Source organism: Salminus brasiliensis, chromosome 15 (genome assembly GCF_030463535.1).
Source record: "Salminus brasiliensis chromosome 15, fSalBra1.hap2, whole genome shotgun sequence".
Classification (NCBI taxonomy): Eukaryota; Metazoa; Chordata; class Actinopteri; order Characiformes; family Bryconidae; genus Salminus; species Salminus brasiliensis.
Genome location: NC_132892.1, coordinates 20,724,898 through 20,751,454, shown reverse-complemented (window position 1 = coordinate 20,751,454; position 26,557 = coordinate 20,724,898). Strand labels below are relative to the sequence as shown.

At 39.9% G+C, this 26,557-nt stretch overlaps 3 protein-coding genes across 4 annotated transcripts in view; 2 read left to right on the top strand and 1 right to left on the bottom strand.

The window, feature by feature from the left end:
- The window catches only part of ankrd10a (ankyrin repeat domain 10a), a 19,572-nt gene extending 896 nt beyond the window's left edge, over positions 1-18,676 (top strand). The window contains exons 2-6 of the mRNA XM_072656896.1: positions 3,128-3,280; positions 6,445-6,536; positions 15,014-15,249; positions 15,831-15,917; positions 17,663-18,676. Coding sequence (XP_072512997.1) covers positions 3,128-3,280; positions 6,445-6,536; positions 15,014-15,249; positions 15,831-15,917; positions 17,663-18,042 — 948 coding nt within the window. The 3' untranslated portion in view covers positions 18,043-18,676. The remainder of the gene's footprint in view (positions 1-3,127; positions 3,281-6,444; positions 6,537-15,013; positions 15,250-15,830; positions 15,918-17,662) is intronic.
- A 2,136-nt stretch (positions 18,677-20,812) lies between these two features.
- LOC140535417 (ubiquitin-conjugating enzyme E2 A-like) lies at positions 20,813-23,174 on the top strand. 2 transcript variants are annotated; one of them, XM_072656781.1, is made up of 6 exons: positions 20,813-20,996; positions 21,444-21,524; positions 21,853-21,878; positions 21,997-22,086; positions 22,266-22,354; positions 22,490-23,174. In XM_072656781.1, exons 1-6 carry the CDS (start codon positions 20,953-20,955, stop codon positions 22,616-22,618), a joined length of 459 nt encoding a protein of 152 aa, XP_072512882.1. In that variant the 5' UTR covers positions 20,813-20,952; the 3' UTR covers positions 22,619-23,174. The 2 variants fall into 2 exon arrangements, with proteins under 2 accessions (XP_072512882.1, XP_072512884.1); XM_072656783.1 differs by having other exon boundaries at positions 20,939-20,996; positions 21,440-21,524.
- A 194-nt stretch (positions 23,175-23,368) lies between these two features.
- LOC140535737 (inhibitor of growth protein 1-like) lies at positions 23,369-26,308 on the bottom strand. The gene is made up of 2 exons (XM_072657198.1): positions 25,798-26,308; positions 23,369-24,522 (listed from the first exon to the last, which is right to left on the bottom strand). The coding sequence occupies exons 1-2, from the start codon at positions 25,931-25,933 to the stop codon at positions 23,786-23,788; spliced, it is 873 nt and encodes a 290-aa protein (XP_072513299.1). The 5' UTR covers positions 25,934-26,308; the 3' UTR covers positions 23,369-23,785.
- Positions 26,309-26,557: the final 249 nt, after the last annotated feature.

Sequence of the window (26,557 nt, the reverse complement as noted above, 5' to 3'; positions counted from 1 at the left end):
TGGCTGAGCCGCTGGCCAATGGTAGGCGAGGCGCCAACACTGCGGTTTGAAAAACGGCCCTTTGGACCCCGGGTGCAAACCTCGAGGTCTGGTCCTGTGGTGTCCGGGCGTTTCCACTGGTGTGGAGAAAGCGTTCATTCGCAGCCTCCGAGCTAGGGCTGGGCGAAAGACCTTTATTTTTTATGGTAGCTACATGATATTTATCACGGTACATGTAATAATGGCTCCCACCCTCTCTACAACACGGTGATGAGACACAGGAGCACGTTCAGTGTAAGACTCAGTCCACCGAAATGCACCACAGAGCGCCACAGGAGGTCATTCCTACCTGTGGTCATCAAACCCTACAACTCCTCCCTCAGTGCCAGGTTCACACTACAGTTCAGCTGTGCAATACTTAAATTATACTGGTCATATGTGCAATAATAATAATAGTACTGTAATAGTACTGTACTATAATAATGTGGCTAATAAATGATTATCTTATCTAAATTTAATGTGTTCATAAGCTCTGGTGCAATACTTTTCCATATTTATCACAGTTATTACCAATATGTCACTTTACTGTATTCATATAATTTATATATGCATGTACATTTTTCAAGTTTTTTTTAATTTTTACTAAATTTATTTTATTAATAGTGTTTATTCTTACACGAACGGTTGCAACTGTAACAACTGCAATGTTCCTCCTGTGATCAATAAAGTATTTCTGATTCTGATCACAGACTAAATACATAAGAAGTAACAGGTTCTTAAAAACTACTGTTCAGATACTCTCCTGTATGGAATACAGTGATTTGTATTATTCAACATCTGCTGTTGGTAACGAAACCTGCAGTTGATCAGTGTCATTAAAGCACTAACAGTATCCTCGATATGCTCAGAAAGGCATATTGTCAATCACAATAACAGAAGTCTTCTCAATATGATGAAATATCGTCATCTTGTATACTGTATAAATCCCCCGATACCCATCCATCACATTCCTACTGTTAAAATCCTCAAAGCCAGAACAGCACTGTGTCAGATTTTAACTTTGTTTACTGAGAGGCATTCCTCAGGTTGTCATATTAATGTACTTTATACAGAATCCGACGTAATCTGACTGTATCGGTATCGGCGCTGATACTGGCACTTGCACACAGCATTTGTATCTGCAATACCAAGAAGATTTAAAAAAAATATATATATATTTTAATATATATATTTTTTGGTTATGAAACCAAATGTTTAAACAACCAGTAAAAGCCAGTTCTAAATAATTTGTCGTTACAGACGTTTAATGGAACTTTTACATTTATTGCACTTTTTTTTTTTCTGAAACCAGAAGTTGAGTTTGAGCAGCTTGTTTAAAGACTAACACACACTGAAGTTTTGTAGCTTTTTACACAGAGACTTGAAGCACCAGAAGCACCAGGCCACGGAGAACCCAGATTTTACTTATTTGAAGTTAACATTTGGCGTAGCGAAGTGTGAGGTGCACCAATATGGGAATTGTGTGCCAATACCAATATCTGATATTTTTCATCTACATCCTGCAATACTGATAAACAGATTGGTGCTATATTTAACTTGGGATTTTTAATATTAAATATATTTTAATATATATATTTTACACTCATTATATGTAAAAAATACAAAACAGCTTTTCTCTTCATGTATCCCAGCTTGGGAATCCAGGTTCTGAGTGTAAGGTCAGCCATGCTACAGCATCCCTGGAGCGGAGAAGTAAGTTGCCTAACTGGGGCAACTTAGCTGATCAATGATCCAGCGCTCTAACCAGTGAGGATAGAATCACTGTCCCCTCAAGAGGTACTGCAATATCTACCAGTACCTCTTATATATAACTTATATATATATATATATATACCTTAGAAGAGGGGGTGTCTAAACATTTGGACATATAATTTGAATGATCAACCGATTCAAGGCTTATTCAGAAGTGTTCTGTCACTGCATTGAGGTGTTTACATTTTTTATGGCCTTTAAAAAAAAAAAAAAAGGAAAACCTTCAGCAGCCTGTTGCTATTTTTAGTCTTTATCCTTAACGGAAGTTTCCAGAGAAACTCTTTGAGCAGAGAGCCCAGTAAAAAAAAAAAAAAGTAGTGGTGAAAAGTGTGCCATGGTTCAAGGCTGAGTGGGAGCTGCTTTTCGGGAGAACTCGATGTGTTCTTTAGTTTGTGTAGGTTATGCTTAATCAGTTTGTTTTTCATCTTGTACAACAAACGTCCCTTACGACGTGATATTTATGGCAAGCCGAACAGCTCACAGCACCTCTTGTTGTTTGTCCTCCAAACCTTATCCTTCAATTATGCAGGTTATCCAGCGTTTCATGCCTCAGCCAGACGTTTAGGAGCAGTGTTGGGCGCTTCTGCCGTGTCTGTCTGCAGATCAAAGAGGAGGAGTTTGGCAAGCGTGTTTGTCTGAAGAAGAAAAGAAGGTGTCTGGCATGTTGGAAAGTTTTGTATGTGATGATGGGAAAGCACGGCCAAAAGACTAGGCGATGAGTCACTATAGCTTTCGGTCCTAAAACAGCCAAACAGCTGCTGAAGCCACGCGCCGAAACCTGGCCAAGAAACACGAGCTTTGAACAACTGTGGCCAGTCAGAACACGACTGCCTGCAAATAATGCCTTTAAGTGTTGAGGGCTTGAACAACCAGGCCTCTCCTAAATTATCAATGCCTTTTTAAAAATAATGCTAATCCCCTTGAATCAAGGCCCAATTTTGTATGTTGTAGAAATGTGTGTATCAGCATTGACCAGTCTACTCATGTTAAATGTGGAATACCAGCATTGGCCCAGAATTCCCATATTTGTGCCTGGCTAATAATCCTCAAAGAAGAGCACTGACCAATAAACCTGAATTCTCAGCTACACTTATCCACACTGCACCTAGCTCTCCTTATCACGTTATCTAGTGGGAGTTGAATTGTGGCATGCCTGTGTTTTTCCTGCTTCCCCTTTGGGTGTTCTCCAGGAAGACCTGGATTAGTTTCCCCAAGGTCAGACTTCCATTGCGTGTTTCAAATAATGCTGCTGTCTGACCGAGGGCCGGCTCTAATCCCTGCTTCAAAGCACTTAACGTTTCTGTTCTGTTTTGTTCTTTCCCCCCCCCCGCTGTAGCTGGAGTGTGTGTTGCGGCTGGTGCAGGTTGGATGTGAGGTGAACGCAATCACGTCTCGGTTTGCACAGACTCCGGCACACATTGCTGCTTTTGGAGGACACCCAGAGTGCCTCTTATGGCTCCTGCAGGCGGGCGCTGATATCAACAGACAGGTAGGTGCCACTGTAAGTCTGGCCTGTGGCGAGTTGAGCTCCATTATTACAAGGGCATAGCTGTAAACAATTCTGCACTTTATAAGTTATCTGTCGTAGACTTTTTATTAGTACTTTTTTCCACTTCTTAAAAGTCTTAGGAAGATATTGGGGAATGAGGCCCATTTTACTTTGCTCCTGGTTACATCTTTTGATTGAGTGCGTATTGGATTTCAAATGTCCCAACAGTTGAGGTAGTCCAATTCAAAGTAGTAAACCTTAGCAATCAGTTTCTAAATACTATGTTGTTTCCTTCCCATTTAATCATTTTGCCACAGCTAGCCCACAAAAAATATTAATATATTGGCCAAACCAGCAAACCAACTCCTAATGCTGTAGGTCAAAAAAGTGGGTCCTAACAGTGAAATTAAATTTACCTACAGCCTTTATTTTGAGTTGATTAACAAAACTGAGTTGCTGCTAGACCCACAGTTTGAGCTACAGTAATTGTTTTATTATTAAGAAACCATATCAGACAGCATACACTTAAGGATGTGGACTATTTCAGTTTTACTAGTAAGGCTGGATCAGTTAATAATTTAAGACGTTTCAATTTAGGACCAGTGCAATGTAAAGTAAGTAAAAAGTGGTGTCCATAATTTGTTTTGGACAAATTTTAGGTTATGTGACATGGAATGCCTCTATTTCTATTTTCCTCATTTGAGCATCATAAAACATTCACCTTTTTGACCACCCTAATCCCTAATCCATTATTTTAGAAATGGAGAAAATAATGCATATTAAACTGCAGTGGTGACAGGCTATGCTGTTCATTTGGGAAATTGCTGTGCTGCACCAGGGGCCTCTAATGGGTAAGGGCAATCAAGGTGAGCTATTATGAGACCAGTGTTTACACTTGCGGAGTCAACCTATTTGTATTACATAATGTGAGGCTCATTTTGCTTGGAAAAACCTTTTATTGCCAGAGTGTATATTGGTTTTGTGCAGTGTTTACACAAAAAAAAATTCTAACCAAAAACAGAAGAGTATGTTAAAGGAATGAGGATGGTTAATTTTGTATGTTTGCCTAATTTTAGCACTTTCTTTAACCTTGTAATGACAAAGAAAGTGGCGGTTTCTTTGCCTTTAATGGACTTCACAAGGAATCGCATGGTTTCTCCATGCAGGTGTTGCACTTATTTTAATGTGAACAATTTCATAAGCAAAATGACTTCCCCTACCTGCACAAGCATGTGTATAAGAATATACTACACACTTCGGTCGCCATTTATTGTTACTCTGATTAAACAAATCAGTGTTGCACCCGCTTGAGCACACTTTTCACAGTGCATCCAACAGTAAAGGCAGCATTTTTACGTCTTGCAAGTGTGGCTGCCCTGTCATTTATCACTGGGGAGGCAGCATTTGAAGCATCTTTTGAATCCCTGTCATTCCTAGAAAGATCTGATATTTGATTGATTAATCTACAGACACTTTGACCCTATGTAAGCCCACTTGCCTCCAACCCTCACCCTCAACTCATCCAGAAGTAACTATGTAAGAGCCAAAATGCCCAAACCAAAGCTACCTAGCAACCTCTTTGTCTACTTTACAGTGATCCGTGCAAATCTCTACCAAGCTGATCCTCTTGCACAGGATCATCCCATGACTTTGACTGACAGCTCTGTAAACTTTGGCAGATGTCTGTCTTTTGGTTGTCAGGCATATGGATACACAGATAAGCCAAAACATTAGACCCACTCATAGAAGTAAATGATGATAATGCTGCAACAACTGCACAAATCATTTACAGGATGTGATTCAATACAATACAGTGGGAATATGATGCAAATTATGTTTTGTGACATCATAAATTATAAAGAAAGGTAGCTGTGACATTACAGTCTGATCAATTGATTGATTGATTGATTGTAAAGTGTTCTAACATTTTAGCATTTAACATTCAGAAGTAGCCAATCATGCTTAAACACTCTGCTTCACACAGTGTTGCAGGCTAGAGTTGGTACAGAATTAGATCACATTCCTTTTTCTCTCCAATATCCAGCATTTCCTGTTGATGTTTGCCTGATGCTCATCCATACTGACACATCATCTGTAGGTTAGAACAGTTAGCTAATTAGCAAGTTCATTTTACTGCAATAATAATCCATAAATAATCCATAAATGTGACAATTTGTAGAATGCTGATGTAACTGAATGTGGAAACTTTCGGATGAACATTAAAAGGGTTTAGGTCACACCACAGATATTCAGAGCACTAATGCCCTAATATTTAATAATAATATTTAGGGCTGTTGGCCTCTTTTCTATTTTCTATTTCTATTTTCTATTTTTAACAGCCGAACAGTGGAAGTGATGGGTCATCCAAAATGACCATAGGTCTGCAATGATCTACAGTCTCTCATTTGCTTAAATGCTTAAACAACAATGTCCCCACACTATGTAACTAAGGCATAAGACATACACATTGTACAAGGAGGACAGCAGGAGGGTTGCTCAGGGGCTGTCTGAGCAGAGACCTGCCTGCTGCAGCACCAAGCGTGCTATAATTGTGCAGTTTGACCTACATTCTGCAGCATTATCCTCTTGTTTCTAAAGAGCAACTAGTTCAGCATGTCTGCTTTCCTGTCCCTAGGGGGAGTGGTTGAGTCAGGGTTAAGAGTTCACCCTTTCCTTGGTGGGCACTGGCTCTGTCTCCTAAATGTTCTGCTTGCATTAAGATGACAGCTGCTGCCTCTAAGTGCACTCTCAATGATACTGTTGTCAGCGCTTAATAAATAATTCATCAGACTGTAGACTGTAGTGTTGTCTTAATCCTGTTACAGTCGTGAAGGCGGGCTTTACGTTCAGATCTTTACTAAAGTGGTCACTGTAAAACTACTGCCCAGTACACATTTTCTAAATGTTGATTAAAAGCTTTAGCTCTGGATTACTGAGCTAGAATATGTGAATGTGCTCCTTAGATTTTCTTGTTCAAGAACCGCCTTGGCCTCCCCAAAAAATGCCAAAATCCAGTCTAACTGTGGAAATGGATCTTGAAACTGACATGGGAGGCCAGATTAGGTCATTGCGATCAGCCTAGAGGTTCAGGTTTGAGTAATGTTATTTTGGAATATTTTACTTGTGAATAAAGACATATTACATGATTCTGCTGTGTGTTTTAGGACTATGTGGGTGAAACCCCCATTCATAAAGCTGCAAGGGCAGGTAGCATGGAGTGCATCAATGCCCTGTTGATATCGGGTGCTAAACCGGAGTAAGTCACCCTCTGCTTTTTCCTTAGTTTTCATATTTGTTGTTATTCATGGAACATCAATGTCCTAAAGGGACCTCCACCTTCCCCAAATCTACAGCTTAAAAGAGCCAGATGGTTTAGAAGTAGAATGCCTCAAGTCACTGGCAGCCTGATTTGCCTGGACACTTTCACCAAATGGAGCCAGCTGGTTTTTGGGTACACAGGGGCTATGGTCCTATTTACACTGACTGAGTTTCCTGTTAATATACTAATACTGGGTAGGGCCTCCTGTTGCTCACAAAACAGCCCCAGTTATTCGCGCCATTGATTTCACAAGATGTTTAAAGCATTACTTTGAGTTTTTAGTACATGTTCACATGCAACACAATTCCTGTAGACTTTTCAAGAGCTTTTTTTAATGCTGTGGATCTCCTAGCCTATCACGTCCCTTAGATGTTCTATTAGATTCAGATCTGGTGACTGGGAAGGCCTCTGAATTACACTGCACTCAGTAAAAGATGAGTAAACTGTGGCCATAAAGGGATGCATATGGTCAGCAACAGTACTCAAGAAGACTGTGGCATTCATGTCGGATTGGGAACCTTCCCCAGACCGCTACACCACCAACTGTTTGAATAAGGCAAGTTAGGTCCATGGAGCCATGCTATTGATGTCCAGTTTTGACTCTGAGTAACTCTAAAGATTGTTGTGCTGAAAATCCCAGATCAGCAGTTATAGAAAGGCTGAAACCAACCATCATGCTTAGAATCACTGATCACATTCTCCCCATTTCTGGTGGTTGATGTAAACACTATGTTTAAGGTCTTAAAGGTTGCATATTGCTTCTTAAAACCCATGCCCCTTTCCTACCAGCTTTAACCATCTCGCTTTCTTTTTTATGGTAAAGCTTACATTTAATATTAAATAAATTAGTAAGTTAATTATGCTATGCACCCCTGCGTATAGAGACCCAACAGAAGGTTGGCCCTGCGGTAAGGATTTGTCTGGAACGAATCAAGCTGCCATCCTCTGATTTAAGTTTCCCTGCTGTGTAAAAACGAAGAGGCTCTTAGCATTTGGCAAGCCAAACATGTTTGGTGGAGTTCCCTCATTTAAATGAATGTGTCTGTCTTAACCTGTACCCATGATTCCACCTAAAGGTAACATTGAGTTTCTTCTATACATTGAAATTTGTTATATGAGATTGAGTTGTGCTATTTCATAAGTGGACAAAAACAAATGCACAGTTCCTTGTTTCCCTTGACACACAAACAAAGGCTGAATAAGTGACACTATTTTATGATTCTGATTTTCTGATTAAATGGCTATTTTGACCTGAGCAAACTAGTAACCTGTCTTAAGTAACCTTAATTTAAAATAACTTCTGGTCTGTTTTTCTTATTCACTGATTGAGTATTATGTTCAATAAGATTGATGCTGTTCTATCCACTTAAGATGGGAAATCCTGGACAAGTTAAGCTTACCTTCTGATGACAGAAGTCTAAGTAAGGTGTAGGGTTAAGGTTGGTGATCTGACTACTACAGTCAATACCTTCTGGTCTAGGGAAACTGACTAGGTGGACTGTGCATTTGCATTTGTTATACAATTTTAATTATCATAATGTGTTATGACACTATAAATGCATGCATTATGTTTCTACTTAAACTAAATGTGTCATTAAATTTAATGAAGTGTTTACTGCTAATACTTGAAGAGAGGAAAGCTCATTGTTCATTTTTAGGAATTTGTTTTTGGGGGATTCTTTTCTTGGCTGTAAAGATAATACCAGATTACAACACTACTGTAAACTGTGATTACACTATTAATGTAATTAAATTAATTACATTTGTTAACATTTGTCAAATATAAAAACAGGTCTAACAAATGTAGATGGCCCGACACTCCCTCATTTCTGTTGTGTTTTAAATAAGATGTGGCAAGTTTCTATCAACATAACCCCTCCATTTACCATTTATTAAGTAGTACGTAAGTATGGTCAGTTTGAAAATACCAGTTTTATTGAGCTGGTGAGAGGTTTCATTTTTGTTATACTGTCACTCAGGTATTTTGGTGATGAAATGGATAATCTGCACTTTCAGAGATACAAACAATAAAATGAACTGAACTCAACAATATCAGATTAAAATATAACTAGAAGATTAAAGATAAACACCACATTATAAAATACTCATTTAATATGTACTGTAATTTATTTGATAAATAATTGGCAATGTTAAGTGGTTATGTATCTAAATTAAATGGATAAATTGAGTTTAATACATTGACTGGCCTACATCAGAAGGTTGAAGTGAGCAAGTAAGGTTTGTGGTTAACAGAAGCATTAGCAGTAATGTTAAACACAAGGAGTTTGATATAGGATATTTACTAACCTAAACTTTGTTATAAGTATAACTTTGGTTATGCACAATTCTTCATGATTCAGTATGAAGATATGTATTTTAATGAAAGTGAAACATCTGTAAAATGATTTCCAAAATCCATTATTAAGTCTTTTGGTTTGGGAGTTTTTCATTTAGAGCCATTATTGAATTTAATTAAAATGATCAATTTTATGCACGAAAATGATAAATGCAGCATAACATTTAAGGATAATTTTTACATGGATGTTTTGCAATTAGTTATTGTTTTTAAAGCGCTTTAAAAAATTAAGCATTGTGATTTTGACGTCTTGACTGACTAAACAACCTTACTTAGGCTGCATATATAGTCAGGTAGTGTGATGGTCCAACTTTATTTATTTATTTATTTATTTATTTTATTTTTTATAAAAAAAACAACAAATTCTGACTACCCTTTTCCCCCCAAATAATCATGTAATGTTTTTTCAGAATAATAGATTGTGCTATAAAATGCACATTGTGCCATTAACCCATTTACACACATTGTATTTGTATAGTTATGTACGTGTGTACTGAGAATAGGAGAATATTCAGTTAATCTGCCTTGACCGATTGACAGGCAGTACAAACTGGGTTTCATGTGTAAAATTGCATCTTAATTTTTAAAGGTGTCCCTGGGTTTTTTTTTGTTTTTTTTTTGATGGTCGGGGATAACATTCAAGAAGTGTACTTGGGAACTTCTGTCTATAGACTTAAACTGAGTGTCATATTACATCTCATGAAACTAAATAATAAACTCTTCTTAGCTTATGCTAAACACAAACCTTTTTCACAGATAATCCTAAAACAGATTTCTGAATTTCAGGATTCTGTGTTGCCATTGTTGAGAAATCCTTACTCCAACCCAGAGAAAACTCAATAGAGATTAATTTGGGTACTACGTTGCCTATTTTAAATGGCAAACCTGATGTATTCTTCTGATGAAAAGTGTGGACCAGACACTTGCAGACTGAAAATATTTAAAGGCTGGCTGATATTCTAACATTCCAAAATGTTGCTGAAGAGATCTGCATACCTGCTAGTTCAGTTTCTATTTATTGTATTGAATACAAATATTGTTTTGTATTGATAACAAATAAATACAAATAATATTTATTAGTATTTATTGTACTTCAGCAGAACATGTCTGCTGTTATGCCTTTTATAAATGCTGTATTACTAGTCTAGATAGATGTAATCCCAGTTGCTGCATTTTATAATATATGTATTTTTATGTATTGGCATTGGAACATATATACATAAACATTCAATATTGGCGAAAGCCTGGAGCATTCTTGGTTTAGATTATTAATGACACTTTTCTTCTGAAGTGTAAATTGAGGTTTGCAAAGGAATTATTACGATTTATTGTAAAAACCTATTAAAACTTTGCAGCCTATCCCAGAGGGTTATTTGTTAAATATCTACTTTATTGAGAGTTAACCACAGAATTACTTTTGGTCTTTGACACAATACAAGTTGATGTTTGCCACTTTTTAGAAGCGTACGAAAAACACAGTGCACAGTTTTACAATAAAGTAGTTTAGAATAGCTAAATGAAGTGCTGCTGCTCTGTAGTGTGTATCATTCTAATTGGGTATTAGTTCCAGTTTCACAACTATTAGAATTTCTATAATGTTGGATTAAGTTCTTTTATAGACATTGCCAAGTCATGGGCAGTTAAATCTTAAGGTGCTTAACCTGCCATCTACATCCATACATGGTTAACAGGTAGTGACTGCCCTAAACTTACAACTCGCCATGGCTATGTCTAAATAAAATGTTTTACATGCATCTGTTATATCTCCAGGCTCTGTTCCTAGAGGTTCATAGATGAGCAGTATTAGAAATTGTCCATTAATACAATTTGAATTTCTGCAGTCGTTGATTGTTTCATCAACTTGGTTTCAGAGCACATATTTAAAGTCTTTGTGATGGGTAAAGTAAAAGCCTTTTGGAAAATTTATAAAAGGTTTGATTACTTGTTGCTAGTAGTATGTGACCAAGAACAGTTAGTAGTCAGCAATAGGAGGCTTTAATTCTGTCAAACTGGGTTGATTTGCAAAGACGGGTTGACTGGGTTTATTTGCTTCTTTAGTTTTACATTTGAGATACTAGGCTAACATTGCATACACACTGAACTTAAACGGTCACCAATGTTCTCTCTGTAAATGACTGAAAATGTCTGAACTTAAATCTTCATTTGTTTTATACAGACAAATCAAAGTGGCTTAGAGCAAAGACTTCAGTCTATACAAACAGAATATAAGGGCATTGAGGCATTTTGAGTGAGAACTGTTCCAATTTAAGATTCATATGTAAAACACTCCATGCTGTTTTACTAATTATGTATTTCATATTGTATACATGTATTTACCCATATTGTCTTGACTTGAGCGTCTGGGGTAAGTGATAAATTGCTATTAAACGATTCCTTTAATATTCTAATCAGCAAGTTCAATTCAGAGTAAAAAACTAGGATATATTCTATTAATGTCTTATTGGGCAACAATAAAGACGGTCAGTCTAGAAGCAGCAGGACTTCATTTAGCTTTAACCAGTTCTGTGACCTGTATAGGTCACTGCCGCATGAGGCCTATGGCTCTGATCCCTCAAAACAAATGAATTTATGTATTTAACACATTTTCCATTAAGCTCACAATACATGATAATATTAAAATATTGTATTGTTCCTTCTTCTCTTTGTAATGAGCTTTCAGCCCTCAAGCTTCATATGAAATTGTAATTATTTGCAGTCTAACCTGCAAATAATTATACATTTTTGGTTAGTGAAGTTAAAAATTGTTCAGAAAAGTATAGGATGTGCAAATAGGATTCTCAAATGTGTTTCTTCTTTTTTTTTTTTTTCTTGTCAATGTTGAATCATTTTGAATTTGACATAATTGAGATCATGTCACTCTTTTCTGAAAGTAGCATGTTCACAAAAACTATATATATATATATATTGAAGCTACACTGTGAACCATTACAGAGAAGGAAAACCCCTACACATCTCAATGTTTTGCAGCCATTGAATTTGAACATGACTTGATTTTCTCAAGTAAAGCCCAGAAAGGGGGGAAGCATTCCAAAAACTGCTGAATCTGCCACACGTGCTTCAGCGAACACCCTTACAGTTGTGGCATTGAGTGTTCTCACTATCGCTTCCTTCAGTATCTACACACTGGCAAACTGTCGAGGTATTTCTTGCGGTGATTGGTTTTGTTTTTTTAGGAGAGCAGTAATGATAGCATTGTTTAGACCTGCATGCTTTGCTTAGACAGCATTAGCTTTATTAATGATTTTTCTTAGATATTTTTTTTTATTTTGTAGGAAAAGCTCAGCTTAGTCTGAAAAGGTAAAATATGTAATTATGATATTGTTTAGACATTAGCATAAATTTACCACTGTGTAGGAAAGGTACACTTGTTTATAATCCTCAGGTGCTTAGAATAAAAAAGCAAAGCATTATAGGGATGCTGAAAGCATTTAAATGCTTCCTTGGGCAAATGTAGTAGAGTACATTGTGGGTATACAATTGTCTTACAAAACCTTTCTTTTTCAGACTGTACTTCACTTTCAATGCCAGACAATGACTCAAGAACATAGTTTCTTATCATCTGTTGTAATGGATTGAGGGTCAACAATACTGCAATAAAATATTTGCATTTATTTTAATTAAATTTGTAATTCTACATAAGTAGATTTAGTCCCATATTCTGTGTTTTAAAATTGCTTGCGTATCGCCATAGGCAGATATGTACATGAAGATTGAAAATCTGTGTGAACCCAAAATTCCAAAAATTCCAAAAAATTCCTTTTTGATTATTTTAATCGGATAAATTGCAAGATTCAGTTACACTTTACATTTTTAAAAACTTTCAGTTTAAAACCAATTGATTTATTGGTGATTTTATCTTTTTTTTATTATTATTATTTTGTTGGGGTTTGTCAGAGCAGGAAAGTGAATAAAATTATACTGTTGTATATCATGCATTTAATTCCCTGCATTATTGCTTTAAAAAAAGTTAATGATTTAGGTCACTTATTAAATCTGTTACTTATATTAAATCTGTACTTAATAAATCTAACTCTTAGACATAGTATTTTTCTTTGGTACAAGCTTCTCGAGTTGGTCAGTTGGCAGTTCTCAATGTTGTCACAGGCGGTAGTATATTTTTAAGGGGAAAGTACATGAAGACAAAATGTAAAAAGGAAATGGATATAATAGTAATAAAATCTACATGGGAAAGATTACATCAGTTCTGAATGTTGGTTTAAATATATTTTATTTTACCAACCCCAATGTTACATTTGTTAATTCTACTATTCAAATGTAATTACGTTATGTGCATTAAATTGTTTACATATACATTCTGTAAAAAGCAAATATAAACAGCAATCTGCTCTTCTTATTTGTCCTTGATTTCAGTGTCAATAAGTGTCTCAATGTAGAGGGTGTATTAGATGTTAATTTATAGATGTCCATTCATATTTTTATTTTAAATACTGTAATTAGATTGTTTAAACGTATAGAATACTAGCTTTTTATCGGATTATTTGCTACATGCTACAATCATTGTCTGGCATTGTTTAATGTGGTGGGAGTCTTAATTCTGTAGCTCAGCAGATTTAAATAAACGAATGCCCTCGGAGGTATTTAAAAGTTTCAGAATAATTGGGGAATTTTTCTTTTAGGTAGAAACTGGTAAAAGCAGGCCAGTCATGCTGTAAACTTTTTTTAAAAACTGTTTAACGTTGTCTTCCTTTTGTGCTCAGGACTTGTTTTCCCTGTAAATTGTATTTATCTCTAAGATTGTGAAAGATGATGAGGGACAGAAAGACTGAATTCATGAATGAACCCACTAATACAGCCCTTTTAGAAGCTGCCATATAAGGAACCCACAATGTTGATTTTATTCTAAATATATAGTTTAAATAAACCCTTTTTTACTCAATTAAAGAATTTCATCAAGAATTCATTTCAGTTTTTGTGAATTTGAAGGCTGTCTAGTAGTTTATCATAATCATTTCTCAAAAGCAATCTAAGAATGTAATAACTTTTACTTTAATGTTTTAACTACTTGTTTTTTCCTCTTTGCACATTTTTGCCATTAAACTCCATAGATGAAATTTCTGTTCAGGAATTGAATAACATCCAACTGCTGACAGTCAGCACTAAGGAGACATTTGCATTAGCCTTTTTCCAACTCAGAATCAAGAAATAAGTATTCTTACTGTTTAAATATATTTTAAATTATTATTTATTATATAATTGTTTTGTAATCATTTAAAATGTTTTTTTTTATATTTGAAAGACTTTTGAAAGATGTATGTATTTACTAATTACTAGCATCACGTGTATTTTAATGTAGCTACTAATTAAATTGCCATTTCATAATTTCAGGATATATAAAAAACATTTTAGTATGGATTAATAAAAAAAAAAATGTAACCAAACTAAGTTGTCAGATTCTTTTGTAAGAGAATAAGCAAATGGTTAACAAAGGAACTATTTAATTATTTGTAGTTAAAATATATAAAAAGCATGTACTGTTAAGTCTCTAAAATATTCACAGGAGTAGGTTCATTCCTGAATTAATAAAAAAAAAAAAAAAATAACACAATCTTTTTGTTTGTTTTAAACACTGCAGATGGATTTAACTATGTACTGTTGGCCTGTGCTGAGGACGTTTGCCCCGGAGTATTTTGGTTGTTTACATTATTCTAATCTCCTGATTCTAAAATTAGCTGGTTGCCTAATGCACGGCTATCATACTTGCAGTGTCTAAAAATTGGCTGAACCTCAAACCCTATTACTCTGTGAGTAATACACAGTTAGTGTTTCATTGGTGTTTGTGTTGAAGACATTTTGTCTTGGACAGCCTGTATGTCTCAAGTTTTTAGAATTCCTCAGGCCATGAGTGCAATATGATTTTTTTTTCCTTTTGCAGTGTATAATTAAAACTTCTTACCTTGCTCATAGTAGGGAAAGGTTAGGCAGTCATTAATTGATTGAAATATTTTTCCCCTGTTACTGTCTTATTTAACATTGTTGGCGTGTTCCACTCTAATTTTGAGTTTTCTTCGCTATGCAGATTAAGGAACGCAAATGGGTTGACTGCGGCCGACCTGGCCCGTGTACAAGGCTTCCGGGAGTGCGCTCAGCTCCTGTCCAATGCAGAGAATAAGCTCAGACAGCTCAATGGGTTTGGCCGTAATGGTACTGACCACTCCCCTATCCAAGGCCGAAGTCTCCTTAATGGGGTAGCCAATAGAAAGAGGCTTCTGGATTGTTCGGAGCCAAATCACATCAAAAAAGCAAGAACTGACAGTAAGTTTGCTTCATGGAAGATGATGATGATTATTATTATTTTAGAATTATTACAGTGCTTTGCAGTTTTTTTCATGAATTTCTGCACCAGTTTTTCCTCTGAACATACTCTTCAGAGAACAGTGCACCATTATTTCAGTGCCCACTAGGTCTTTTGCAGTCAAATGAGGGTTTTAATTGGCCTTTCTAGCAATCCTATGAGTTGTTCAGTGTTCTCTCTCAATTTCTTATTTATAAGTTGAGGAACAGGTGACCAAAAACACATTTTGGTGTCTTATCTCCTTATAGCCCTCTTGCTTCATGGGCGTCAGTTATTTTAATGTTCAGAGTGTTGGGCTACTAATTGTTGGGACAAGGTTTGAGGACTTCCAATGACTGTGGACAAGCCATAACCCTAACAAGCCAACAAAGGTCAAAGACCTCTATTCACTAGAGACCCCTAAACTACATATCTTTTGAAGATCGGTTCGTCTTCTACTCATTAGAGCCACCATGTACCTCTAATTATGTCCAAATTATGTAATTTGTCTTTATGCAGAAAAAATGTGCATGTAACTAATTTCAGACTGTTTTCTGTTCAGGCATGGATTTCCCTTTGAAGACACTCAATGGATCGGTGGGGGAGGTGGAGAGCATGGCTGTGGAACCTGCTTCAGACAGTCAATCAGGTGGGACTGGACCTTTTCCACCAATGCCTACTGACAGTGAGCGCCATGAAGACAGTGTTGCCATGGAGAGCCTTTCTCCCACCCCACGAACACTGAAGGCCACTTCTGAGGCATCCATGCCTGTTCCCTGGCGTTGCACAAACTCCTACGCCTATTTGTAATCACCATGAGAAATCTGTAAACCTTTGTAGTAGTCAAATAGTAGTTTCAAAACACTGAAAATATAGTTTGTAGGGCCATCTGTGATCAAAACAGCCTGCATTTAATTATATTACAGCGTAAAACTTTACTCCATACATGTACAAAGAGCGGTGTAAATATAAGATAAGAAGATAATGTTTAATGTTCCTTCATATGTATGCATTTTTATCCTTTTTTAATAGACATAAAGTGGCATAAAAAACGGTCACATCTATGGTTTAGTTTTGCACTATTTTGTCCTGTTCAAGTTTTAAAGCTCACTTAATATTAAGGGATCTTTCACCTCATCTTTGAAGGTAATGCGGTTTGGCCCAGCCCTTTCAGTTGGCTCTTGTAAAGTTTCTTCTTTATGTTTTACTAAATGGTTATAATTATTAATACTACGCTGAATTAAATCACTCACCCCAACTATACACACACACACACACACACACACACACACACACACACACACACACACACACTCCTATCAGAATATTATGACCACCTACCTAACCGCCCTCGGATGACACTAGCGATATTGTATTAGGTGATGGAACGTGTCCTTTATCATTTGCCAGAGTCGTCATTTCCCCTCTGGCATCAATGGCCCATGGTGTCCCACTGTCCTGCTGTTCGAAGACACTCTGTGTGCAAGAAGACCATTCTCTGTATACCTTTGCTACTGTAGCTCAAGAACATCCTGTGAAGTTGGCGCTTTCTGAGCTGCTACCACCCTTCGCCCACTGTCAGTCTTGTTGGAATATTATGACCAGCTCTGGTTTGGAATTAACTAGGCCTGGGACGTTGCAGGTGCCATGTGACCATGTTCGATGCATGTATAAATAAGCGAGAGCACCAGTCCGTTATAGCGGAGGCAAAAAGGAAATCGTCATGGGCAAAGGACGCACTGTAGTTAAGGTCCAGTGGTGTGCAGAGGGATAATGACGACTCCAGCAAGTGGTACAGAGCAGAGGATACATCACTGTGGAGCAGCTATCCTCTATAATGACCACCTTCCATCATTTAATACAGTATCTTGATAGTGTCGTAGGTGGTTATTCTCACTATTAGGTAGGTGGTCATTATATTCTGATGTGACTGTGTGTAATAAATGCCACCTTCTAGCTTGGACGAGATGTAAATATTTACATTTTAATGGTTGGTAGTTCTGGACAGACCTTTGTCTCCCTCTAATGGTCAGTTTAAACTTTTTCCCTCTTACAAGTGGACAAAAATGTGCAAATACCATGTCAAACTGAAAAGTTTGAGTAGAATAGTTTTTAAAAAAAATGAAACGTTAGGAACAGCAAATTAAAATGCCAGTGGATCACTGGTGGGTATATTGGTCATATTTGGTCAAGCTATTCCTGTAAGATCAATCTTGTTCTGTATAAAATGTTTCCTGAGTGATTCTGAAGACACATCATCAAATGAAACTTTAGGAGAGCATTATAACCTGGTCTGAACTGGCATCACACAAGTCCTCAGCTGTTCCCCATCTTTCACCATACACTCGGAGGCTGCCTGGCTCTCTCTTACCTGTGTCTTGTTTTGAATGACAGATGGCACCATAGACACAGCCACATGTCTGAAGAACGGTCATGCGCAACAGAAGACATTTGCTGTCAACGGCGTCGCCGTAAACGGGCTCTGCCACCCGACCCCCACGGAGTCTGACCATATGGAGAATAGAAGCGATATGTGTGGCTCGCTGCACCTCAGCGGCAGCCCTAGCAGCTGTGTGTCCTACAGGCCGTCCTGGGGCGCGTTCCCCTCTGACTCCAGCGAACACCTGCACTATGGGTATTACCACGGTTTTGGAGACACTGCGGAGGACCTGGAAGACGTCAACAACCGCCATGATCACAACACGACCATAAGGGTCGAGCAGCACTACGATCAGGAGGTGTTGAGTGCCATGCAGCTGTTTCACGGCTCATGAAGGCAATCCGCCGTCCAGCTGGAATCAATCCGCCCTCCGTCCGTTTGAGCATAAGTGGTTGCGTGTCGTTTAATCCACCGGCCGCCTTAAACCCCAGTGGTTTAGCTTGACTTCGCTCTTGCACCTTATCACAGGCCACAGTGAGAAGTGGTGTTTGTTTAATTTTTTGTTTTATGAATTCTGGGGAAAAGCCCTTTCATTGTACCAAAGGGGACTTTGTTTTTGTATCAGACTTTTCTGAATCCTTCATTTTATGGTATGTTTGTGCGGTAGCCTAGCCTGGGTGATTCGTTCTTGGCGATGTACATTTCTTCCCCCACTTTCCACAGCAGTATGAGGACTGAATGCTCTTTGTATGGTTTGATGATTCATGGATTTTTATATGAACTGTGTTTGATTCTAAGGCTTGGTGCCAATATATATATTTTTTCTATGTAGCTTGGCACTATCGTTATGAAAAGTTTTGTATGGAACTTTTTTGTGTTTGTCTTCTTTTCCTTGTTTCATGTTTTGTAAGAAGCTCAGTTGAATGGATTTCTGTACAAATGGATTCTGACTGTAAAGCATTTGGTTTGTAAGAACATGGCTGGCTCCTCAATGCAGTGTTATATAAAATTTGAGACTCACTTCACAATGCATTCCTCTTATCTTTTGACACTTATGGCACTTAAGACATCTTATTTTTAATTGTTTCTGTACCGGCGTGCGTGTGTTTAGACATGCATGTATATAGTCATGAGAACATTAGGACACCCAGTGAAAACCCTTTACTTTTTAGATAGATTAGATATAGAGCTAGATATATTAGTATATGGATGTTTGATCTTCATTTGAACAATATTACAAACAATTTGGGATAATATAACTAAAATGCAATTGAAAAAAAATGTGTTTTTTTATGTTATTCGTAGACATGCAATATTCTTGGGGGTGCTCCAACTGACCCTACATTTATTAGTACTTAAACTGCCTAAAATGGCAGTCAAGTGAAGCACATCAGCTGTAGTTCATTAGAAAATCATTAGAAAGGATTTTGGAGAAGATGGTCTTATTTAAACCCCAAAAATCACAGGCTTTCTTATTTTATTGGCGGATGCCGTTTGAAGGATTTCTTGTTCTCCATACTGCCATCTGCTTTACGGGAGGGGGATGTAGTAAACAACCACCCAGTTACTGCAAATGTTTTGTTTCTATTTTAAAAAAAAAAAATAATAATAATAATTATGCAGGAGATTTATGCTAACCATACTCTAGAAGACACACACTCTAAAGACAGTTTGTCATTACTCACAAATGATTTCGCAAGAACTGAGAATCTTGCAGGGTAACTAATTGCAAGACTGCACCTGGATTCTTTAGAAATGATTTCCCATCATGCTTCGGATGGAAAAGAGAAACTGTTGAACAATGGAGCAGAAACAGAAGCAGCTTTTGGTCACAGCTGTCCTTGTGAGTGAGTAGTTTCCTTTTTTTAGGAAAATGTGGACACGGCTGTGGTTAAATGAACAGGGACAGCCAGGTGCTTCTTATGTGGTTCTGGAGAGAGCTCACCTATTGGTTATTCACACCACATGTCAACATCACAATTTGCCTGAGCCAAGACTACAATATTAGATATTAAACAGGGTTGATTTTGAAGGTCCTGACCACCTTACGCCAAGTGATCGAGATGACTGGAGCATACTGCAATTCACATGATTTTTTTTTTTTTTGGGGGGGGGGGGGTCCTGGAACAGAGTATGCAGAGGGCACCATAATCATAAGCCCATGGGTACCAGGAGATCTTAATCAGTTACCCATCTGTTATGTACAACCTTTTGATGAAAGGTGTCATCAGTCATTAATCAATCAACAATTTGTAGTGTTTGAGGAGCGTAGTGGCTAACAGCATTACTGTACCTGTGGCAGACTAGGGTTTGCTTCCTTGCCGGGCAAACACACCATACTGGACCAGACAGAGTCCTTGGGCAGGACTCCTAATGTTACAACTGCCTGCCTATCTAACATGGCTCAGATGTCATCATTATACCCTCCACTTTCCAAATAAAGTTACACCCACTGATATACATGCATTGCTAATCCAACAAATCTGAAAAGCTGAATATCTATAGCCCAGCCCTGGCGGTCCTGAGTGGAGGTCCTGCCTGCATTTTCTAGTCCACGTGTATGATCCAGATGAGCTTTGGGTAGGATTGTGTACCTTTCCTCTCAGAGGTCAGGGAATGATCAGGACACCGCAATACGTGAAATAATAAGACTTCAGTTCAGGCTCAGTCCGTGATCCACACGATCACCTAGCATACCCTTACTAAAAATAGCAGCACGTGATTATTTATTTATTTATTTAATTATTTTTGCCTGCATACGAGTAAACAAAAGCTGCTATTTGATTACAATCAATCCCTCCGAAGCTACAGCGCCCACCCCACACCACAATCTCACGTGTCCGGACACACTCTTGTCATCTGGAGTCTGCGTCGACCTTCACTGCGTCATTACAACTCCACCTACAGACACGGACCGTCCATTGCGCGCGTCCGTTTAGAGGGGGGTACGGCACCACATCGCTCACAAGTTGTCTTCATTATTTAAAAAATACGTGCATATCGTAGGTCACATGTGAAGAAATACAAGTAGAAATAGATATTTAATCCCTTTCTAAGAAGGTTTCGCTAGTTTTTTGGTAGTTATAATGATAACAAGACATACGGATCCCCCCCTGGACAGAGATGGTACGCGCCGTAATTCCCTGTTGAAATCTTCATAGCAGATTCTAAACATTAGCAGGCGCCCGGAGGCCGAGGGATCGGGTTAGCTGGCTATAAGCTGAGAGGAGGGTGTTTTTCTGGGAATTAAAGGGCTTGTTTTTAACGTTGAAAGTCTGTATCGACCCTTATCAACCCCGTAGCGATGTCAACTCCGGCAAGAAGACGACTCATGAGGGATTTTAAAAGGTGAAGTAGCTAGTCGAGGAGTTCACGTAGGGAGCCGCTGTTTACTGCGGTCGGATCCAGGCTAGCTTAGCTTAACGTTACCGCTGCCTTCTAGCTAAATGTCAGCGTGTGTTGTGGGGAAATGTCGACGTGTTCGGGTAAGGAGAGGGAAAAGTGGGCTATTTAGCTAGTAGCTAGCTACACAGAACATCGGCTAGGTCGTCGTTGTTATTGAACCGTAGACGTTGGTGTTGGATCGGCTTCGCTTGTTTAGGCTTTAGGGAAACACCAACAAGAGTCCGCGTCCGAATTTAGCTTAGCGTCGTTTTAACGTTGGGTTGGAGGTTCAGGTTACTTCAGTGGTTTCTTCTGCTGTTGTTGTTATTGTTGTCCGCTTTTGTGTCGAGATGTTTGAGCTGATATCTTCTTTATTACTGACACGATTTCTTTTTTATGTTGGTAAGCCAGACTTCAAGAGGACCCCCCAGCCGGAGTTAGTGGTGCCCCTTCAGAAAACAACATCATGGTGTGGAACGCAGTTATATTTGGGTAAGCGGGCTGGGAGCCAGTCTGCTCTCGGTGTTGATCCAGTAAATCGTCTGATCCAGTCTGATATCTCTAGATCTTAAAGAAATAGTTCAGTAGAGCAGATTTCCTTTGCCTGTAACGTAATCGATCAGCCAAGACAGCCAGGTGTTGGTGTGAGGTTTGCACTAAAGTAGCTTCTGTAGACTTCCTGTACATGAACGCCCCCACTATATCTCTATCTATGCTATAGCTAGGCCTTATGAGTCTGTCAGGTGCATTGGTCAGATTCTTGATACCTGTAGGTGTAATTTTAAGGTATAATGACCTGATCCCCTGTTTTTCTTTGCAGACCTGAGGGAACTCCCTTCGAAGATGGCAAGTGTCTATGCAGAAGTGTTTATTTTAGAACAATGTGCAGCCTCTATCGACAGCATTGACAAACTGCACTGCTATTAATACTTTTTTGCATCTGCACGTTGTCCTGACTTGGCAGGTACATTCAAGTTGACTGTAGAGTTCACAGAAGAATACCCCAACAAACCACCCACAGTCCGATTCATTTCGAAGATGTTTCATCCGAATGGTATCGTCACGTTTCCTCGTCTCTTGGATGTTCAGCAAGTGTTTTGTTTGCCTGAAAAGCTTTTCTTCTTTTTTTTTAGATTAAAGGGTACATCCAAAATGTGAAGGTTGAGGAAAAACAGGCAATGCAACGTTTCTAGATGATGCATATTGTATTTTCCATTTCCTTTGTTTTTTCAGTATATGCAGATGGAAGTATATGTCTCGATATTCTACAAAATCGATGGAGCCCAACTTATGACGTTTCATCAATTCTTACCTCAATCCAGGTAAACCGATCTAGCGCTATTGTTAGTTAATTACTTAATTAATGTTTCTGTGAATGTCAGTGGATCCATCGAGTTTATTCTAGATACTATTTGGAAATAATTGTATTATGTGGTCTCTTTGCTTCCCATTCACAGTCTTTGCTTGACGAACCGAACCCAAACAGTCCGGCCAACAGCCAGGCGGCCCAGCTCTACCAGGAGAACAAACGCGAGTATGAGAAGCGCGTGTCCGCCATCGTCGAGCAGAGCTGGAGGGACAGTTGACCTCTCTCAGAAGAATCCAGAACTTTGTGTGATGCTAGTTTAACCGCGTGAATTGTGAAGCATCTCGTTGCACCCTGCCCTCTCCTTTCTTTCTCCGTCTCTCACGCCCACCGACATACAGCTCAAATGCACTTTACCACACCCCATCTCTCTTCCCCCCCTCCCCCTTGGAGTACTTGTTCTGTCCTATTCAGCCTTGACCACCTGGCCACTCTCTGTCCAAGAAGTAACCAAATACGATGTTGGCCTGTTGCCATAGAAACGTGGACTAAACAATATATGCAAGGGCCTTTTTTTTTTTTTTGGTTCATTTTTTTTTTTTTTTTAAGAAATGGAGTGAAACTCCCCTGGACTGACATGGTACTGGCCTGCCATCGTTGCATTTGTCTGTGCCTGGTTTGGAACTGACCTACAAGCGATCCCTCACCAATTATGCTGTATCGTGTGCTGTTACATGCCTGGAAGTGTGATTTTATATTCCATGATGTTTGTTGACATGCCTCTCATGTGTCATATTGTAAAAAACAAAACAAAACAAAATACACCTTGAAGTTCATGTACAGTATCTGTGTAGTTTGATTGGTGTTTGTATATGTGGTGTTTTCACAAAGAAGGCAACCACATAGGCTCTAGTGAGCCATTTCACTGAACTATGAAATCCAGTAAGATGACCTTCTGTAGTGGTCAGGCAGAGTGGAAGAACCACATTTCTTAGGCTTGCAGTGAGCAGCCTGAATGAAGCACGACAAGAAGATCTACTCGTTTTATTAGCGGACATGAAGACCTCTCCGGTCAAACGTTTAACAAATGATAGCCACATGCTGCAAGTGCCTTCACAAAACTTCTTCACAACACTTCTGTCAACCATACTGCTCATCTAATGACAGAGGGACAAACGCACAAATCTGACATTCACATTCAAACGGCATACTTCTTCGAGAGTGTCGCAGTCGCATCTCGGACCCTTCAACTTGAAAGGCTCAGTTTAAGCCCTTTAGTGCTATTTGCTAGGTGATAAAACTCACATAGAACTTTGTACTGAGGTGACAAACGGACATGTAGGAACAATGAGGTGGATCCTTCTAGTGTTAAACAAATAGATTTATATATATGTATATCAAATAAATATAAATATCGACATTGCAGTGCAGTTCAACAGGTATGCAGCTACCTGTTATAGGCCCTCTCCTTTTTGGATTTTTCCAAGGCTTTGTCCATGGTTTTCTCTGTGTCCCCTCTACATTTAGGGCAGTACCACTTCCCCTTGGGCTTATGATTGAGCCCAACACAGGAGAAATGGAACCATTCGATGGGACATTCGTCGTTGTCACAACCTATCATCTCTCCATAGGACACCTGCTCGCAGAGGCAGTAGGTGGGCTCGTTGGGGTCAATGGGCAGGTCAGCTGGCGAGGCCTCCCTTTCCTGCTTGGCTTTGGACCTCTTCTTCTTCTTCGATGTCTTGGCTCTCTTCTCCCTGCCCGTGATGCTGACCACTTCGTCGTGGTGACTGGCGGAAGCGTTCTCCCGGTTCTCGTTGCTGCTGGCCTTCTGCCGCCTCGAGCGCTTGTTGCCGCCCACCAGTCGGTCGACCAACCCCATGGCCTCCTCCCTGCGCTTTTCCTCCTCCCGCCTCTTCCCAGGAACTATGGCGGTCATGGAAGCAGCAGCTGCATTGTCATGAGGCTCGCTGTGGGCTTCCAGGAGCTCGGCAAAACCATCCACTTGCCGACTGCGGTTCTCCACCAGCTCCACCATCTGGCTGGCCAGCTGGATCTTCTCGTCGCCCAGCTCCTGGCTTCGGATCAAGGCTCGCTGGATGCAGTGCAGAAGGCGCCTCCGCTGGATGGGGTCCTCCTCTTGGCTGTGCTTCTGGTACGCCTCATCAAGCTCTTTGAGGATTTCTACAGGAAAGCAGAAATAAACATGTCAGACATTAGACATGCGTCCACTTCCACTTTTTTGAGAATCAGACTTTAACACATGCCCTTTAAAGCGTTGGGCTCTTTTTAAGACCTGCCTTGACATTGAACTTCAAGTGAAGAACTTGGCTTCAAACACTCTGAGCATAAACACAAGACACAGCTCCGCCTTTCACGGCATTAACATACAGCCAATCACATTCGCGCAATACACGCAAGAGGCCCGCCTTCTTTACCATCGGGCTACCAATGGGAAACCTCGAACTCGCCTTAATGCGTCCGGAATGGGCGTGGCCAACAGGGAGGGATAACTCCGTGAGCCAATCGCTTCTAATTGACGTGACGGCTGCCCGCCCACGGGAAGGATTACCGTCCAATCAGAAGGCGACCGGGGCGGAGCCTGTCGAGTATGCAAATAAAATCCGTAGCGTACGCTTCATGCCCATTTCTGCCCCACAGTCTCAAACGAGCTGACGCACTTTCTTTTCAAACACTGAGCGACAAAGCGCTGGAAGCGCAGACCGAGGGATTTAAGAGGCGGTTTACCTGCAACTCTGCAGTTTGGTGTGAAGTTGTGGCCACCGGGGTCCGGTTTTAGTACGATAACGTGCGAAACGCTTACTTGTAATACTCCATTTAGGAGGCGGCCGATGCGCCGAGCCGATGTAAACAGAGTAAACACCGCGACAACGGCATTAAACGTACGGGTGAACCTGAAGGCAGCGGCTAGCCTCCTTTAAAAAACGGTCCGTCTTCTCTGCTGAAGTGCTTTTCTAAGTATAAACACGACGACAGGCAGCAGCATAGCTTACAACTGCGGATCTGGCAGCCTTGTTACACCTCCAAAAGCACACACAATCTCGGTCAGACCGGCGAACACAAAAGCCACGGCGGTACTACACCGAAAACAAAGTGGGGAAGAGGGCAGGAAGAAACCCGCCATGCTCCCCAAACCGAGTGTGTGTGTGTGTGTGTGTGTGTGTCCACTGACGACACCTTTGTTGAATGAAAGGAGGCAGACTCGTATTTTTTTGTTGTTGCGATGTTTCGCCAAAGCAACCCCACCGAATACAGAAAGATAACACAGCCCCAAGAATCGATACAGATTTCCCTGTGGAAAGCTGGGAGCTATTGTGTGCACTCCGCAGCAGCCCGACCCCCAAAAAGAAGCACCACCAACGCGATCCCTCCAGTTAGCGATACTACACGAGCCAAAACAACGGGGGATGCAGACCGTCGAGCACAGCAGCTCGTTACCTTGATATTTGGAGTCGATCTCCCTCATGAGAGACACGTTTCTTTGTAGGTCGAACGGCAGCGATTCCACCAAGTCCAGATATTCAGCCACATAGTTGGCAACGTGTAGCGGGTCCCAGCTGGCCGTGTTCAACATTTCGGCTCCCAATCGTCCACTTTACATGCACGGAACGAGTCCCTCCGTCGACCAAACAAAACGCATTTGTTATTATGTCCGAGTAGCTCGGTTAGCGTGTGTCGCCCGCTGCGAGACCACCCTACGAAGCATCCGACACAACTTCCGAGCTAAAAAAGAAACATGGCTCGCGAAAAGGGGCTTAACGAAGTGGGCCAGGTGGAGAAGAAAAGCCGGCCAAAAGATGTGTGTAGCTGTCCTTTTCGTAGCGAAAACGCCTCCTATGTCGCATTACTTGCTCCAAACGTGGAGATCCTCCGGGTAGTTTCAAACACTTGGGGAACAGTCTGGCTGCGCCACTGCGCATGCGCCAGCGTAGGACGATCACTCCCCGGCTGTTTGTGGCGAGTCCTCATGACCATCAACATAGACCAGCTTCTCGTGTGTGTTTCAACCCCCACCCCTCGACTCTGAATGGCTTTTATAAACTGGCCGGGTTCTCGTTTTGACTGCATCAACGGTGCCACGGGCTGATGCTTTCAACCACGACTCACGACACCTGTGACCGAAAGTAGGTTTCGGAATAGGCAGCGGTGTCGGGGTCTTGTTTGTGGAGGGAAATGGCACCGTAACGTCGTGTGTTTG

Excerpts from the sequence above, each read along its gene's own strand:
- LOC140535417 (XM_072656781.1), top strand. The coding sequence starts at position 20,953 with ATGTCAACTCCGGCAAGAAGACGACTCATGAGGGATTTTAAAAG. Across the intron at positions 21,525-21,852 it reads TGGAACGCAGTTATATTTGG|ACCTGAGGGAACTCCCTTCG; the intron begins GTAAGCGGGCTG and ends TTTTCTTTGCAG. Across the intron at positions 21,879-21,996 it reads GGGAACTCCCTTCGAAGATG|GTACATTCAAGTTGACTGTA; the intron begins GCAAGTGTCTAT and ends CTGACTTGGCAG.
- LOC140535737 (XM_072657198.1), bottom strand. The coding sequence starts at position 25,933 with ATGTTGAACACGGCCAGCTGGGACCCGCTACACGTTGCCAACTATGTG. Across the intron at positions 24,523-25,797 it reads GATCGACTCCAAATATCAAG|AAATCCTCAAAGAGCTTGAT; the intron begins GTAACGAGCTGC and ends GCTTTCCTGTAG.